Raw genomic sequence first — 17,113 nt, 5'->3', positions numbered from 1 at the left:
CCTAATCTATTCAGTATTTTAGGACAATATATTTAATATTTTATCTTTATATTAATAAATATTAGAATTCTTAACTCAATCCAGTATATCATGTTACAAATTTAAATTTGATACAGTATATAGTATCATAGTACTAATTGAGTTTATGATTTTCATTATAAGAATTTCAATTTTTATTTTAGTTTTCTATTTTTCAAACTTTAATTTTTTTAGAACGTACGATTGAACCTCAAAAACAAAAAATTAGTTAATTACATATTTTTCACTCATTCATTTAATATTTTAAATCTGTATAGTTAATGTTTAGTAGTATATTTTTCTAAAGCATTTACCATATCATGAAATAAGTTGAGACATTTTGAGGATACTTAATTAAATTTCCTAATTTGATGAGTCATAATCATGCGTAGAAGAGTAGGAATTTGGACAAGGATAATTGATTTGATGTTAAAATAGCATTAGAGTAAATTAGTCATAGTATAAAATGTATTATATCAAAATATACATAAGGGTATTATGTCATAGAGACATTATGTCTCTAAATCACTACTCTTTTTTAGAGCATTCACAATGGAACGCCCTAAGCGACGCCCTATGCACCGCCACGTCAGCATTTTATCCTCCTCCTATTCCACCTGCAGTGGGGCGGACTATAGCCCGCCCTAAGCGACACCTAAGTATTTTACTTCTATTTTGAAAATTTAATAAAAATTTTTAAAAAAAAGGGAAACGCGTCGCATCGTCCGTGACCCATCGTCCGCGTCGCTCCACAGTGGCGGACGATGGGTATCCTCCGCGCATCGTCCGCGGACGATGTATCGGGCGCGGACGATGGGTAACCCATCGTCCGCAATGCTGCAGTGGCGGACGATGCATCGTACGCCCCATTGCGGATGCCCTTATATTGGTTTTATAATAGAATGTGAGTGAAATGTGTTAGTGGAATGTGAGACTTACTTACATTTTTGGTAAAAGTGAAATACGACTCTTATTGTGGGACATACCGAAATGACAAAATGTGACTCTTAATCTTATTGTGGAGAGGTAGTAAAATAAAATCTGAAAACCATCGTCCGAACGCCTGCGATGATCGTCCCGACCTTAAGGCCACCGCCCGACTAAGTATCGGGCGTGTCCCCGCATCATTCGTCCCATTGCCGATTCTTTTAGGCGTCAATCAAACTCTTATTTTTTCCTACGACTTTGTAGGTATGACTCAGGAAACTCTTTTAAAAAGGTTGATTAATGGATTAAAAGAATTTTGAAAATGAAGTGATGCTATCAGTCATCCTAAAACCTCTACTCTTTACATTTCCCCGCAGCAGAAGAAGAATGACCTCCGCCGCCTGCGGCCGTATGTTTCAGCTCCAAACCGACCCACTCACCGGCAAATCAGAGTGGCTCGTTATCCAAGACGAAGATGATCAACTCCAAACAACCCCCAAATCACTTCTCGCAACCACGTCTTACCTCGACATGCTCAACGATTCCCGCCGCAACGCCGCCTACCGTCTCGCCATCGATAACACCGTCACTACACCCTCCCACGTCCTCGACATCGGGTATTACTTCTACTCTCAACAACTCAGAAACTTCACCTTTCTTGCGCTAATTCCATTAATACTCTATCTCTAGCTTCAAATGCCTCACCTAATTTGACCTAATTTAACAGAATCTTCCTCTTTTTTAGTCTGTATCCATGCTAACAATCTTCATATTCATGTAATTTTTATGATTGTGCTGATTATTGAGTAATTGAGAGTTAGGTAACTGTGTGGTTTGATCAGGGCAGGGACGGGTTTGCTGTCGATGATGGCAGCTCGAGCTATGGGGCTTTCTGATTCAAATGGGATCTCTACTTCTAAAGGGATGGTGACAGCTTGCGAGTCATACCTTCCCATGGTGAAGTTAATGAGAAAGGTTTTACGAGCCAATGCCATGGAGGGGAAAATTCGTCTCATAAATAAGAGGTCCGATGAGTTGGAAGTTGGCTTGGATATCCCATCGCGTGCTGATATTCTCGTGAGTACCTTTTGCCAAATTTGGAGTGTGCTCATCTTGTTATTATACTGCTATTTACTTTTGATAGAAAATGAGCTAAAACGATGGATTGAAACATAAAAGAAATAAAATGTTGCTGCATTGCATTTGCATTACACTGTGAAGTGTGAACAAGAAGATCCCTATTTATAGTAGCTACATTACCCTAAATGGAGGAAATCAGCTAGTTAACCCACCAATAATTTTACTAGAGCATTAAGAAAGAGACACATGTAAACACTAGCTAACAAACTTATCCATTATTTCTCCATATGGATTAGCTGTCGTTTGTTTACTCACTTTACTTTCTGATGCTGAATGGTCTTGCCACCTTGGCAAGCTTCATCCTTTTGGACATGATGGAGCTTAGTTTATTAACTTTGCTAACACCATTGGATAAAAAAAAATGGATTGGTTACATTGTTATTTCTTTCTCGAAGGATATTCAATCACTTGAGAGATGAAAATGGTGATTGCAGGAAGGATGGCATATCTAGTTTGTGGTGCAATTGCTTCAGAAACAAAAGCACAAGAAGCATTTATCATCTCTTATGTGAATTTTTTCAATTATATTAACTTACAATGGCTTGGCTGCATTTCTTTAGCTTTGTAAATATTGTAATAACCGGCGCATTCATCCTCTCTAACGAAATGAATGAAATTAATGAAGTGTTCAACATATGTACTTACATTTGCAGTTTATTATGTGGGATGACCTGCTTGCATTTATTCCTCGTATCTGAACTGCATATGTGAAATAATGTCTAAGTGTCTTCTTGATACTGCTTGCTCAAAATGCTTTTTGACAATGCTTGAGTTTACACCCTCATCAGTTGGTAAAAAGGCCTTTGTAGCAAGAACTCTTAAAAGCATTTTCTGAGTGTACTTTTAGCACTAACCTGTTGCTGTGATTATATTAAACATTGAATGCAGGTCAGTGAGATCCTAGACTCGGAATTATTGGGTGAAGGGCTAATTCCAACTTTACAACATGCGCACGACAAGTTATTGGTAGAAAATCCACAAACCGTACCTTACCGGGCCACTACTTATGGCCAGGTAGTTGATTACACTACTCTGGCCCAACAATATACATGTTTCCTAACTGACTGATTTTTCTAATTTAGACTTTGTTTCACTCTTCTAAGATAGTTCTCTTCTAATCAATGTCAGCTATTTATTTCATATGCTGTGTCTCTTATTTAACAGCGTGATCCATGTAACTGTTTAGATGAAGTCGTTTCATTTGTGAGCTCCTCTATTTGTTCAGCTGGTTGAGTGTACATATTTACGGGAGATGCATGATTTAGTTCATGGAGAGGCAGAAGCATCAGATGGCATTCATCTTCTGCCAAGTGGAATGCCCAACCTTTTAGCTGTAAAAAAGCAACAGTTTGCAATGCATTGTAATGCAATTAAAGACGAAATCAAACTGGTAATAAAGATTATTCTTTGATAAATTGTTAGTTATTCTGTGTGATTTGAGTTGACAAGCATCCAACTAAATCTGGTACACTGATCCAGCTCTCAGAGCCGTTCAAAGTTTTTGATTTTGACTTTTGGAGGAGGCCAGATAGTTTTCGTGAAGCTGACCTACACATAAAGGCTAAGGGTGATGGTACAGTTCATGCTATCATCTCATGGTACATGATTCAGCTCATAGGTCATTGTCGTTGATATACTATCATGTTTTTTTCCTTTTTCACAACAGAATTATCTAGGTCCAATTATGAAAAACTCGTCCTCCTTCAGGTGGTTGCTTCAGCTTGATAGTGAAGGAACAACATTCTATTCTACGGGCCCAAACTGGATACCATATACTTCTGATGTGAAAGAATTGAAAACATCCTTTGTCAGTAAGTGAATGCTATACACGGTTAGTCTGTCTATCATGCGAGATACTATATTATTTATTTGATTGCTTTAAAATGTGGTTTTGCTCAACATCGGGAACCAGTTCAGGAAGTAGAGGGGTTTTCTTTACACGTCATACATTTCGCTTGACTTTTAGGAAATGAAAAATCTGCTATGAACCAATTTTTTGTATATTGTGCGGTCCTAGGTTCTGGAGATTGGTGTGATCATTGGAAACAATGTGTTTGGTTCATCCCGAGCTCAGGTCTACCTGTATCGAAAGACAAAGAGGTTTGGTTACATGCTGCTCATACTGAAACCAGCATTTCATATGATTTCAAGACTTCATGCAATGAGAAAGAAGATGCGGATCTTGACCTCCATACTCCAGATGGTCAGCTTTTTCTATCGCCTGAAAGAATAGCTTTGTATGGAAATAGTTGTTGGAGAGATTTGATGCTCAATGCCATTAAGAACGCTGTAAGATTTTTTGTTTCCTTATGGAGCAATATTATTTAAGACTGTTTTCCCCTAATCCGGCCTCTAAAAAGAGAATACAGCTTACCTTGTGAATGTTGTTTGATGTCGAGTTTATTCTGCAGCAAAGTTCTCTTGTTTCTTAGTTTCAGACTTTCAGTTCCGATGTGTTCTATGATTTCTCCTCTTCATTGTAGTCACTCTTTTTTCTTGAGTAGGCACACACGATATCCTGGAAACTACCTGTATGATATAATAGATTAAATGAGTTTAGCAAACAAGTTTGTTGTCCTATGGTTAGCTGGATTCTTTTTTTCCTCTTATTCTTATCTTTTTCATTAAGTTCTCATATAGGATTATTGACTGAAAAATCCTTAATATTTGGTTTATCGATACCCAGTTATTTTTCTAAATAATTAAGACCCCCTTTAGTTACTCCACAACTTTTTTTTCTCTTTTATATGAATTATAGGTGTGAGAAATAGTAGCTTATGGATATTGTTTCATTCAAACGAAGGGGTAAAATAAGTTTTCTGAAGTAATTGTTTGGAGTGTGTTAGAAGGGGGTAAAACAAATTTTGGTTATAGTTTTATCTATCGTACCCTTAATTTTCATTTCTTGTTTGTTTTTCCCTTCTTTATTTTCAGATCCATCAGAAAGTAGATCCCTTGTGCTTAGTTGCAGATGATAGCATCTTCTTGGCAGTTGCCGTTGCCCATCTTTCCAAGACTTCACAAGTGATGCCATTATTCCCTGGTCTTGGAAACAAGGGCATGCAGTATCTGCAAAAAGCTTCTATAGCTAATAGCTACACCATGGACCGCATAGAGTTCCTAAGAAGAAAGGAATTGCTATCGAGTCTGCAAGGTTCCCCTCATCGAAAGGTAAATTTATTGATCTGTAAATTGGCATAACACTTTGGAGTTGAGAATTGCTTGATCTAATTATAGTGCCTGCAATTTCATCTTGCACATTAAGTAAACTTTATCTCTTTCTTGATGCATTGCTGTAACTATTGATCTGCAGATTGACTTATTCATTGCGGAGCCATTCTATTATGGAAATGACAATGTCCTTCCCTGGCAAAATCTGCGATTTTGGTAGGTGTTAGCATCTGGCTTATTTGATAGATTTGATCGCACTAAACTCTAATCTTATTCGCTGCACTTCTTTCGAGTTCAGTTATTTTTCTGGAGTATATATATTGCTAATAGAGTAATAGGTATCTTATAAACTGTATATATTTGTTGAGAATAAATACATGTAGTAGTTGTAGTTAAAATAATTGAGTTTGTTGATTCTAGAGGTTTGGGAATCCCGCACATTGCACATTTGTGTTTGATTAATTGATTTCAAATATTAAAAAGTGAAGTTGAAATTCCAAATTGTACTCCCTCAGTCCCATAATAGATGGCACACTTGGGTAATGGCACGGGATTTTAGGAGATGTTGTTTTGTGTGTTAGGCGGTGAGATAAAATAGTATATTTATATTAATGTGGGTGATAGTTTTTTCCAAAAAAGGAAATGCGACATCTTTTATAGGACAAAATACAAAGGAAAGTGTGACATCTATTATGGGATGGGGGGAGTATAAGTTTGTGATTTACTATTATGCAAAAATATAGTCCACATTGGCAGCAGCGCCATCTTTCCAATTGCTGGAAAAATTGGAGAAGCCCTAGTTGCAAAAATGAAAAATATTTGTATTCCCTCTGTCCACTCATAGTTGAGTCATTTTTCCATTTTGGGAAGTTCCCTCGTAGTTGATTCATTTTCATACATAGTAACTTTTTTCTCTTTCTTAATTTACTCTCTCTTACTTTATTCTCTCTACTTTATTCACTTTCTACTTTATTCTCTCTACTTTTTCACTCTCTTACTTTTTTTTATCTATTTACTTAACACACCCAACATCCCTTTCGGGAGTACTGTATTTATTAGCAATGATTTGATAACCGAGGTCAAAATTGTAAATTTGTATAAGTTTGTGATTTATTATGCAATTAGGAATATAATTTATACTCCATCTGTCTCATAAAAAATGAAACGTTTTCCTTTACAGGATGTCCCATTAAAAATGAAACGTTTCTATAATGGAAGCAACAACATTTCTACTTTACATCTCTTATACTATACTCTCCCTTCATTAACTCACAAAACAACACAGCATAAAAACCCGTACTAGAAACCAAATGTTTCATATTAATTGGGACAGAGGGAGTATTAAGTTACCAACACTCATTGGAAATCAAATATGCAATGATTTTATAGGTTTGTCAAAATATTGTAAGACACTTCTATAATAGTAACCGATTTAGAGATATATAGAAAATCAAACTTGATCTCAGTTTTGAGCTGCTTTGTAAACCAAGCTTGGGTATTTGATCAAGTGTTAATTGTGTAGAAATATACTCATTTTTTCTATTTCTTCTTTTAAATTTCTGAATGGTAGAATTTATTGCGCTTTATGCTAGCAACTATGCCATGAATCGCTAATGCAATAATAATCTATTCTTATTTCCTTTCTACAGGCCAAAAAATTGGAGCTAATAACTAACCTCTGATCTTTGTAGGAAGGAAAGAACTTTACTTGATCCAATTCTATCTAAAGATGTGCTCATAATGCCTTGTAGAGGGTTGTTGAAAGCTTGTGCAATGTACCTTCCTGTAAGTTGGTAACGGGAGTGCTTTACTTGAATGATTTCAGTACCAAAGAATATCGATAGCTGATTCCATCAATCATCTTGTTCTGTAGGATCTTTGGAAAAGCCGTTGTTGCCTGAAGGAAATTGAAGGGTTTGATAATTCAGTCGCAAATACCACATTGGGGGCATGTGGAGGTCTACCGGTTACAGAAGACAGTCCTTTTCTGCCCTATTTTATTTGGCAGTGCGGTGAGACAAAGGTATTCTCATGTTTGTCATTTCCGAAGTTTGATAGTAGCATCCTTATTTGTTTGTAACTTTTACCCCAGATTCTCAGCAAAATGGCCACTGTCTTGGAGTTTGATTTTTCAAGACCAATGAACCCCTGTTCTGGAAAAACTAAGGTACTTCCCAACTTGTCGAAGTAGTGACAAAATTTATCATCATAGCTGTTTTAGGGGCTTCAATTTGATCGATTTTCTTACAGGTTCAATTTAGAGAATCTGGGATGTGCCATGGCTTTGTCCTCTGGATTGATTATGTCATGGATACGGAGAACAACACTGTTCTATCAACAGGACCAGGTTGGTTTTCTTTTGAGGAAACTGTCGATGAAACTATACCTATCTTATTGTTTCTTCAACGTGTGCTAATTATAGTCAAGTCAAGGAATCACAAGTTTTCATTAAATGACTAAATTATACTGTGCTTATCTGAAAATTTCAGATAAAAGACATTGGAAACAAGGCGTGAAGCTTTTGAATGAGCCAGTTGAGGTTGGGCATGGCGACTTATCCTCAACAGAAATTGAAGCTTCCTTTGATCCTTTAAATGGTGAGCTCATTCTGAGACATGCCTTTCTCAGGAATCAAAGGCATGACTAAATTATGCTGTGTTTCGAATTCTCTTTAGCACCATTTTCACCTTTTTTACTTGACTTATTTTGATATGTTCGTCTACCTTAATACGATCCATAGTGCTCAAAAACACGGCTGGTTAACTGGCTGCTTTGCCTGTTTACACGTGTTGTGTACATTGGTGTTATTGGGTTCTCTCTTTTGAGCATACAACAAACACTATTACCCTTTTTGCATACATTGTAAAATGGACGATTGAAGGAAATATTATGGTGCACTTTATATCTATTCTCTTGAATTTCCATTTCAGATGTAATGTATTTTATGTTACTTCTGCGTCTTGTTTTGTATACTCTCTACTTTTCTATTTTGGTCCATCTTAGTATAAAATTAGTTTACTTCTATGTTTGATAACTTTGTCTCTGCAATCAGGTGGATCTTATTTTCCACTAATAATACTTCAAGCTCTTTTCTTTTCTATGTATTCCATATTTTATCATTTATGTATTTAAATAATTGTCATTCTAAAAGTTTTCATTTTTATGAGACAGTGGGTGCGTTCATTTTGATTTGATGTACGGAGTCAAATATTTTATTTAATACTCCGTATGAGCTAACAGTGTTGAGTAGCAAAATAAATTGCTTTGCTGACATTTGGTGAGTTTAAAAAAGATTTAAGTCCATAATTGGTACTCCCTGTCCCTTACGGATTTAAAAAATATTGTTTTAAGTAAGTTTAAAAGAGAATATAAGAGAAAAGAAAAATATATAGAAATGAAGAAAATAAAATACGAGAAAGTAAAGTAGGAGAATAAATGTATTTCCTTATGTCAAAAAAGGAAATAATTCAGCTGTTGTGTGTGAAAACACGAAAAGAAATTCGACTTAGAAAAGAATTCTTTAATTATTTATGATTTTGCCGAAAATTTGGATTGTTAAAAAAAACTAACTATATTTTAAATATTTAAACTAAATATATTAATTTAAAATACTAATAAATTTTTTTTATAGGAATATAATTTATGCAAAACTCTAAACTTTTTCCACCAATCTAAAGTCAAATATTTTTATATGTATAGTATAATTGCCACTAAACTGATACTAGAGGCGTCGGTTTCTAGGGCATATGTTTGGCCAGTTAGGTTTTTAGGGCATAATACATGTTTTGGGCTGGGCCACAGCCCACAGCCCAATGGAAATTCAGGCCTTAGCCCAATGCAAGTTGGGCCCAGAATTAGGCGGGTAGTTGGCTTGACTCGTTTGCCTACTGTATATTCAGTTATTCACCAACTAATATACAAAAATATTACTTAACCAAATGAGTAAATACCAAAACATCATCAATCATTCAAGTGAGAAGACTCCATCAGCAAACCTAACATAATTTATACCATGTTAAACGTGGACAAAAAAGGGTAACATTAGTAGTGAAACTCAGCATATACTTTGATGACTGATGAGTCCAAAAAAGAGTCTTCCTCCACCACACAAAAGGATGTTGGGTCAATATAGTATCCAACTAAGCGCTTCGGATACTATACGCTTCCCAAACTTATTTACCTAAAATCAACAATATAAAAATCAATAGATGCAACATATTATCAAACTGTTGCAGAATTTTTATAAACACAGTATAACATTTTTAAAATATAGCGGCCATACAGGAATATGACAAACTAGAAACATAAAGATGAGAGATATATAACCAAAACAGTGTATAAAGCAAACATATTCCCAGAATCTTTTCCAAGCCGGTCCAAAAATTCTTGATATTGAAATAAAAATTCAAACATGATGAAGAGAGAAACACTTACGACGAGGTTTGTGACGACTATTACCAGTACGGGATGACTTGACTCTCTTTACAGGTTGTGATGATTCGACTCTGTTTACATCATTCACAGCGCTCCTCATTGCATGAATTAACATTTTCTTCACCTGAAAACGAGCCTAGCTTTTTATCAATAACTTAAAATCATTTATAATACAATGAAAAACTACTATGATCCAACACATGTACATGATTACTTAGAAGATGGTATTGCTTTAAAGAATTACCTTGCATCAGATTTACGTGTGTTAAAAATTAAAATTTTAGTTTGCATGTAGTGACACCGAAAATGGGATATAGACCGAAGCAGGAAGCTAAAACAACTTGAGGGAATTGGAAAAAAAGAAATCAAACCTCAAGCTTGTCTTCCTTAGCCCTATGATCCGAGGGAAGCAGACGAAACTCTTCAGTCAGTTGAAAGCACGAAGGAATATTTTCAGGTGACACAAAATCAAGCGCGACTTTAGTGCAAGACTGCACAAGATAAAACATGAAAAATAATTCATTTCTGGAAGTTCCAGTATATTTATATTTGAGAAGTACACTTCTGCATAGGCACACACTACAAGTATAACACCACAAAATCCTGTGTACAGACATTATATTTACATAAGAAACTAAGAAAGCATCACACAAAACTAAAAGTTGTAAAATGCTGATATGCATCTTGCAGGGAGATGAGATGTGATTTTTTAGGGTACAAGACATAAGCACAGATAGTCACAAACAAGTATAATAAATACTCCTAAACTACAATAGAACAACATCAGAAATAGTAATTAGGGGTTGAACCCAAAGGGAGGCAGTTTGGATGGAAACCTCCTAAGAAGAGAAACACTAAAAGTGGGTGTAAGATGGGGAAGCAAGAATTAATAAAATAAAAGCATTAAAAAAGGGACAGACAGATAAAAAAAATGACAAGAGCTACTCCTAACTTGATTTGGATTTTATCAGCTCATTCCTAAGACATTCTAGTCAATTAAGGACCGGGTTGGTTTTATGCTCCCACAGCTGATCACGTCTCCTATCCTATACTCACTACCCTATTACCCCTACAAGATGCATAGTAGGCTTTAGATTAAAGGTGCTGATGCACATTAAACATGTGGTCTTGCACTGAATGAGCGATATGATTAACGGGAAAAGTTTGGAAGCTTGTAAACGAGCAAAAAAGGTGAGGTCGTACTCCATCACAAAAATTAAATACAATTAACTAGCCATACATTCATCACTCCACTACTTCATCAACTGAGCAAGTTCATACAACAAGAAAGATTATTGAAACAGCTAGAGTTTCTGGATCTGACCTACAACTATCTTCTTAAGGGTCACAAGGCAGATTAATGACTTCTTGACTACCATACAAACAGCAACAGAAGAAATAATATACCAAAGATAACTAGAGTACCTTTAAATTTCGGACTTGATGAGGGCAGCCTGCTGGTATAATGACTGCATCTCCTAACCTCTGTATAAATGTCCATGGTTCAATTCCTATAAAGCACACACAAACAAAACACACCAAGAAAACCTCTATATAAGGTGATTTAAAAAGGCAAAGAAGTTCAAAAATGAAAAGGCAGACCATATTCCTCCTTAAGTCGTTTTTTGTGCTCTGTAGTCAAGTAAATAGTTTGGTCATGAATTGGATGGATAACCTGAAAGTACAAGGCAGTCACAGGTGATTATCACGTAGTGGTCGATCGGATTCTTATAAGTGCTGAATTGGCAAAAGATTTTTCACAAACAAGCTACTAGCTAGCAAATTTAGTTTACACTATTAAAGACAAACCTATCTCCCATTCAGCATAACACATTACCAGAAATTTTATATATACTTGCCACACGGTATACATGCAGTTGTTTTATCTTACCACCTCAAGTAACTAACAAGCTGAATTAATGTGATTTTAACATAATTGTAGTGGCCTACTCAGAGGATAAGCAATGAAACAACAATTTGCCAAAGTATTCTACTGATAAAACAAAAGCGATAGCATTGTTAGGAGGAAATTCTTGAGAATACGCTGCCATAAGTTTGCTTCTTTCACAGAATTAAGTATCTCCCACAAGCAATTGCAAGTTTGCAACAAAATTAGCTCTCCTTCTTATGTTCTTAAGACAGATTGCCAGAAAACACAAATTCATCCATTCAATAAATTTGAAATACTTAATAAAAAGGGAATAAGAGCAGTACAAGTTACATACAAATTTAAAACCATCACTACTATATGATGGAATTCTAACTGTAGAGGAAACATCATCTTGAAAACAATCAGAAGGTGCTACAACATATTATTTCTCAGTGCATGGGAAAGGAGAGAATGTCGACGAGGCAATAATCAATTGTAATTACTTCTTTTTATCCATCCAAAAATAATAATCAACATGGATGAATTTGACTTTCATTTTAATTACATGAAAATATTGCCCCCACAAATATTATCAGAATGATCAAACTTCTCAAGTACCATTAAACAGAAGCAAATCAGTACATTACAACGTAATGTAAAATCATTAGTTCAATCACCTCAAACTTTTATACAGTAAAATTGGATTGAAGTTTGTTTCTTAAATTACCTCTGGAAGCAGATTGCCATAGATATGCCTGAACTCATTGAAGTGCCTTTTGAGATACTCCTCTAGTTTAGGAACATCTTGTTTCCTAAAGATGTCCCAAAGAGCTCCACTTTCTGCATCATCAAGACTACCACTACACAAATTGAGACCAACATCCACTTTTCCTCCAGAAAGTTGTATCTGATTGTTTACATCCATGTGAAATTGTTGTACAACATGATGATCCTTTGTGAGAAACTCTCTCCCTTCACACTTCTGTTTATATATGTTTTTCTCACAGTCATTGTCAGCATTCAAAACTTTTGTCTTTAATACCTCCTTAGGGTTTTTCTCTTTGTCATCCTTGATGTCATTTTCGACAATGCTTGAAACTCCTAGCTCAACATCCAAGTCAACATTGTTCATATTGACTAGATCAGACTCTTTCAAGGCTTTCACTTCTTCATCAATTTCCATATGAACAACTCCAAAAATCTCCATTTGATCTTGAGCGGCATGGTCTGCTTTGACTTTTTTGATTTTATCAAGATCCTTAGGTTTAATTGAAACTCCTTTTATATGTGTCAAGACATTAACCTAATGTGCATGAAATTAAGCACAGATGTAGGCAAAGTTTAGCACAATATGGAATAATCAGGTGTTCCATCAAATATCAAGTATACAGCATAACAACAAACATCTTGAAGCAATTTAAATTGTTTTGAACAAGGTCAATTATATATTACTCCTTCCGTCCCATAAAAATAGCCCATCTTAGAATGGCACGTGTTTTATGCACAATTGGTAAAGTAGGAGAAAGATAGGAAGAAAAAGTGATGGGAGTATTAGTGGAGAATGGGCACCTCATTAGAGAGAAAAGGTTACTAAAAATAGAATTACCTATTTTTATGGGATGGACCAAAATGGCAAAAGTAGTCTATTTTTATGGGACAGAGGGAGTATGTTGTGCTATCATTGTAACTCTTAATAACACTGTATGACTCATAAATTCATGCCTTTAATGTCAATCAGAAGTAGGAAAAAGATGATCCGAATAATAGCAGGCAAACAGAAAGAAAACTATTTATACAATTGCTCAAGTGGGCAAAATGGAGAGAGGAGAATAAGCTACAGGCCTAAGATCAAAACTATGATCTGAAAACTCAAGCTACTGATATAAGAAAAGTGAGCACATACCGCATCAGACATATCACAATGAAGCTTTGTTACAGAATCTCCACGCCCTAGCTCTTCGCTAAATCCATAAGCTATGTAGGTTTTTGGCCCCATATCAGGTTTAATAGACTGTGAAGGAAGCTTAGTTACAAGATTTAAGTGTCCATCTTCAGGATGTGTATACTCTTTAAACGGTAAGCAGCTTATAAATTCAAGGCCATGGCGAGGCAACAACTTCTCAAATAAAGTAGATGGAGGCCAGTCTTTCAGTTTTAGTATTTGAGGCCACCCCTTATCATCAAATTGTGACTTATATGCGTCCGAATACCCATTGAAAAATTGGCGAACATTCACATCCACCTACAAGTAACAAATAATAAAGAAAAAAGACAAGCCACTCAATCATCCATCAATAAAGCACATAAATAATAATTTTATTGCCATTCAGAGCAACTTTAAGAAATACCAGCCCACACCAAACAGATAGATAAGGTTTAATAATTAATAGTAGAAAATTATACAGATAAAAAAACTGAAATGAAATCAACATACATTAAGGAACTGACAGAAGTAACATACAGAAATGCTGCATTTATATCAACAATGCTGTTATTATCAAATTATTCTTGTTTTAAATTGCAGCAGAAGACATAACATACCTCACACCAATCGAGGCATGTAATAGCAGTCACATCGAGAAGTGTATCGTGGTCAAGGTTTTTAACCTGTCGGAAGGCACGCCACATAACCATAGGTTCCCAACTCAAGCCAAGGGTGGTTTCCAGTACATTGCTCACTATTACTGGCTCACCCTTTGACCAATGCCACTGGAAATGTTTTAGATCCCCATGCTCAATGTCTACAGCTGACGGAGTGTATAAATAGTTGTCACTAGAATCTTCTCGCGAGGCTGCTTTACATGTCTTTGGGGTCATGAAATCATCTCCATTTTTTGAACAGGAACAGCTTCTCCCGAGACATTCAGGGGCATATTCAATTTTGGGCGCATCAAATATTTTTTTGGCTTCCACAAGTAATTTTAAGACATAATCATCAGGTAACAAGCAATTCAATACCAAAATTTCTTCACCACAACCTCCCTTGGTTTTAGGGGGACACAAAATGACATCATTTTCCTCTAATTTCCATTGTGATGGAGAATACGGATTATCATCCAACTTATTCTCCATTGTCGAAGCCTGAACACTCTTGTCTCCACCATGCAGATAATCAAACCCATAGTCGACATATTTAAAAGATGGTCCTTTTTCACCTCCCTGCAAGTGCCCATCCCTAAGTTCTCGACAACAAGTAAGGCAAAGGTCATAGGAGCACCGTGGACAGCTTCTGTGGTAGTCAACAATAGAAGTTCGACAGTTGTCACTGCATCATCATGGACAAACTGAACCACTTAGAAATTATTGGAAGCTATAACATGATTAAGAGTCTTCCCAAAACATACCAATAAATTCGCTCATCTGCACCCATTGCTGTTTCAATGATTTTAGTGTCTGAAACTGATACTCCTGCAAAACCAATAAAATGTTAAATCTAGTATGAAGCAACTACAAGCTTTAATTACCTTCTTTATGATGTAATAGAGCAATATCAAATTTGAGCATATCCTGTGAATATAATCTACAAAACTCACCATTCTTCCAAAAAAGCATCAGATAAATATTATCACTAAGAGCTCATACAACGAGCATCCAACATACTTCAGGAAACAGGAATTTTTATTCCTCACAAAGTTACAGCATCTAAAAGATCTCAAGGAAGAAAAATATAAAGATTAAAAACCTTGAATCTTAGCCTCGAGTTCTCTCTCTATCATTTGTTCTTTGTTAATCTGTTCAATAAATGGAAGGAGAACTTTTATCATGTACTTAGAATACTGAATCTTCTGCTCATCACCAACTGTGAAGTTCGACTTCTCCTTAATCTTGGCAGCAGTCTACAAGCAGAAAGTGCATTGAAGCATAAGAAAGATGACAAAAGAAAGAATAAAAGAAACAAATATCAGAGAACAATTAGACACAAACTTCAATAGGAACTTCCATGCGTAAACACGATTTGCAATTGCAGTTCAGTTGACAAACAGGACAGGCCTCTGCAAAAGCTTCAGCTGGCATGTCAGGGTACCTATGAAACAAAGGTAAATGAAGATTGTAGAATGGCCTCTTATCAAAGAAAAATAGTATGCTAACTACCTTTCTCAAAAGATAGTGTTCCAAAGTTGTGTCAAATAGCATTAGTATGCTATTTATCTTCACCCAAATGATAGTATTCCAATTAATGATATATGTAAACTTTGGTGATGCAATCTTTAACAAATGCAATAAGCCAGCAAGGAGCAGTATATGCTTATATAAGAATAACATCAGCATACCAGGTCTTTATACAGTGAATGCAATACCGCTTCGTCTTACATCTAGTGCACCGAACTATATCTCCTTTGTCATTTCTCTGACATTGGTGACACATCGTTGATTCCAGAAACCCCTGTAACAGAAATGCAACAAAATGACTGCTTAAAAGTAAAACCTTATAGCCAAAACAAGCCTTTGACATTTGTACACACACCAATCACAACTGAAGGGAAATTAACACAGGGACTCGGAAAACTCAGCCTACATTATCATCCATTTTCCGTCCAACTCTGGTCTTCGCAACACTCTCATTTAGCTCTTCTCCTTCACCCTTCCCCTTGCCTTTACAACGCATACTCCTTCTTGGCTTAGTCTTCTCATCCTCCATTTGGGCTATTTCAGCTCCGACTTCGTTATCTTCAAGTGAAGTTCCATTGTTATTCATCTTTCTGTGAATCCCCTTCTTCTTCCCTCTATTTGATAACCCATCATCAGTGACATTCAACACAGTTGTTATCTTCTCCATAGCCTTTACCCTTGCCTGTCTAACCCCCAAGCACCACCCTTCACCCTCTACCTTGCTCCTTTCCTTCTCCGAATCATTCCCCTCTTCCTTTTCAGCTACATTATCCCCTAATTCCAGCTTTTCCCCTCTACTACACTCTGCATAAGAAGAAGAAGAAACATCGTAGCGATTCTCATTCATATCCAAACCCTCTTGCCCTTTCTCTCTCTTCACCCTACCGCGTCTCACGTGAGTTACCATCCGTCGCTCTGATCCTCCAATTTTGACGACACTTTCCCCAAAACCTTGATTCTTATCTTCAAGCCGACCTCGCTTCCTGACATTGAAATTTTCAGTAAGCGATTGCTCCTCTTTTAGGGTATCGATTTCACCGCTGATTTCGACCAAAATCGCTTCGTCTTTCGACATTGAAACTTGAGCTTCTTCAACCTTCACTTCGTCGCTTTCCATATTACAAGATCAACAAATTTCTAATATCTGGAGACAGTCTCCATAGAGAGAAACCAAACGAGTTGGGAGTTTTCCCTCCTAAAAGTAACTCTGGAATTTCTCAAGTCGACTCACTATAGGCGGCTAGGACAACAATAGAAATTAATCTATCATCTATCTATCATTATATAAAGTGAGAGTTGTCTTAAAAATAATAAAATTGCCACTAATTGCTGTTTTGGCGGGAACGGTTATAAAATACACGAAAACTTTGACTTAGTACTTTTATGAGCATGCACTATAATTATTTTCTTAACTTCAAGCATATACTAAAAAAATTTTATACC

The 17,113-nt window shown here is 36.0% G+C and overlaps 2 protein-coding genes across 5 annotated transcripts; one reads left to right on the top strand and one right to left on the bottom strand.

Moving 5' to 3' along the window:
- The first annotated feature begins 1,255 nt into the window (after positions 1-1,255).
- LOC125194439 (protein arginine N-methyltransferase 1.6) lies at positions 1,256-8,164 on the top strand. 3 transcript variants are annotated; one of them, XM_048092652.2, is made up of 14 exons: positions 1,256-1,562; positions 1,788-2,022; positions 2,974-3,099; positions 3,311-3,475; positions 3,565-3,683; positions 3,793-3,896; positions 4,103-4,374; positions 5,020-5,256; positions 5,399-5,472; positions 6,948-7,041; positions 7,130-7,279; positions 7,349-7,423; positions 7,507-7,603; positions 7,746-8,164. In XM_048092652.2, the coding sequence occupies exons 1-14, from the start codon at positions 1,276-1,278 to the stop codon at positions 7,901-7,903; spliced, it is 2,193 nt and encodes a 730-aa protein (XP_047948609.2). In that variant the 5' UTR covers positions 1,256-1,275; the 3' UTR covers positions 7,904-8,164. The 3 variants fall into 3 exon arrangements, with proteins under 3 accessions (XP_047948609.2, XP_047948611.2, XP_047948610.2); XM_048092653.2 differs by having other exon boundaries at positions 1,289-1,562; positions 1,793-2,022; XM_048092654.2 differs by lacking the exon at positions 7,746-8,164 and having other exon boundaries at positions 7,130-7,268.
- Positions 8,165-9,167: 1,003 nt separating this feature from the next.
- Positions 9,168-16,921, bottom strand: LOC148927147 (lysine-specific demethylase JMJ27-like). 2 transcript variants are annotated; one of them, XM_089057615.1, is made up of 13 exons: positions 16,077-16,921; positions 15,832-15,944; positions 15,485-15,584; positions 15,243-15,396; positions 14,905-14,968; positions 14,102-14,825; positions 13,464-13,802; positions 12,288-12,863; positions 11,293-11,365; positions 11,116-11,201; positions 10,062-10,181; positions 9,691-9,826; positions 9,168-9,436 (listed from the first exon to the last, which is right to left on the bottom strand). In XM_089057615.1, the coding sequence occupies exons 1-13, from the start codon at positions 16,785-16,787 to the stop codon at positions 9,429-9,431; spliced, it is 3,204 nt and encodes a 1,067-aa protein (XP_088913741.1). In that variant the 5' UTR covers positions 16,788-16,921; the 3' UTR covers positions 9,168-9,428. The 2 variants fall into 2 exon arrangements, with proteins under 2 accessions (XP_088913741.1, XP_088913742.1); XM_089057616.1 differs by having other exon boundaries at positions 9,691-9,814; positions 16,077-16,920.
- Positions 16,922-17,113: the final 192 nt, after the last annotated feature.

This window comes from Salvia hispanica, chromosome 4, assembly GCF_029641045.1.
Source record: "Salvia hispanica isolate PSC_SH4W2 chromosome 4, Shi_PSC_v1, whole genome shotgun sequence".
NCBI lineage: Eukaryota > Viridiplantae > Streptophyta > Magnoliopsida > Lamiales > Lamiaceae > Salvia > Salvia hispanica.
Note: the sequence above shows the minus strand (reverse complement) of the source record. Positions and strands in the feature narration are given on the sequence as shown.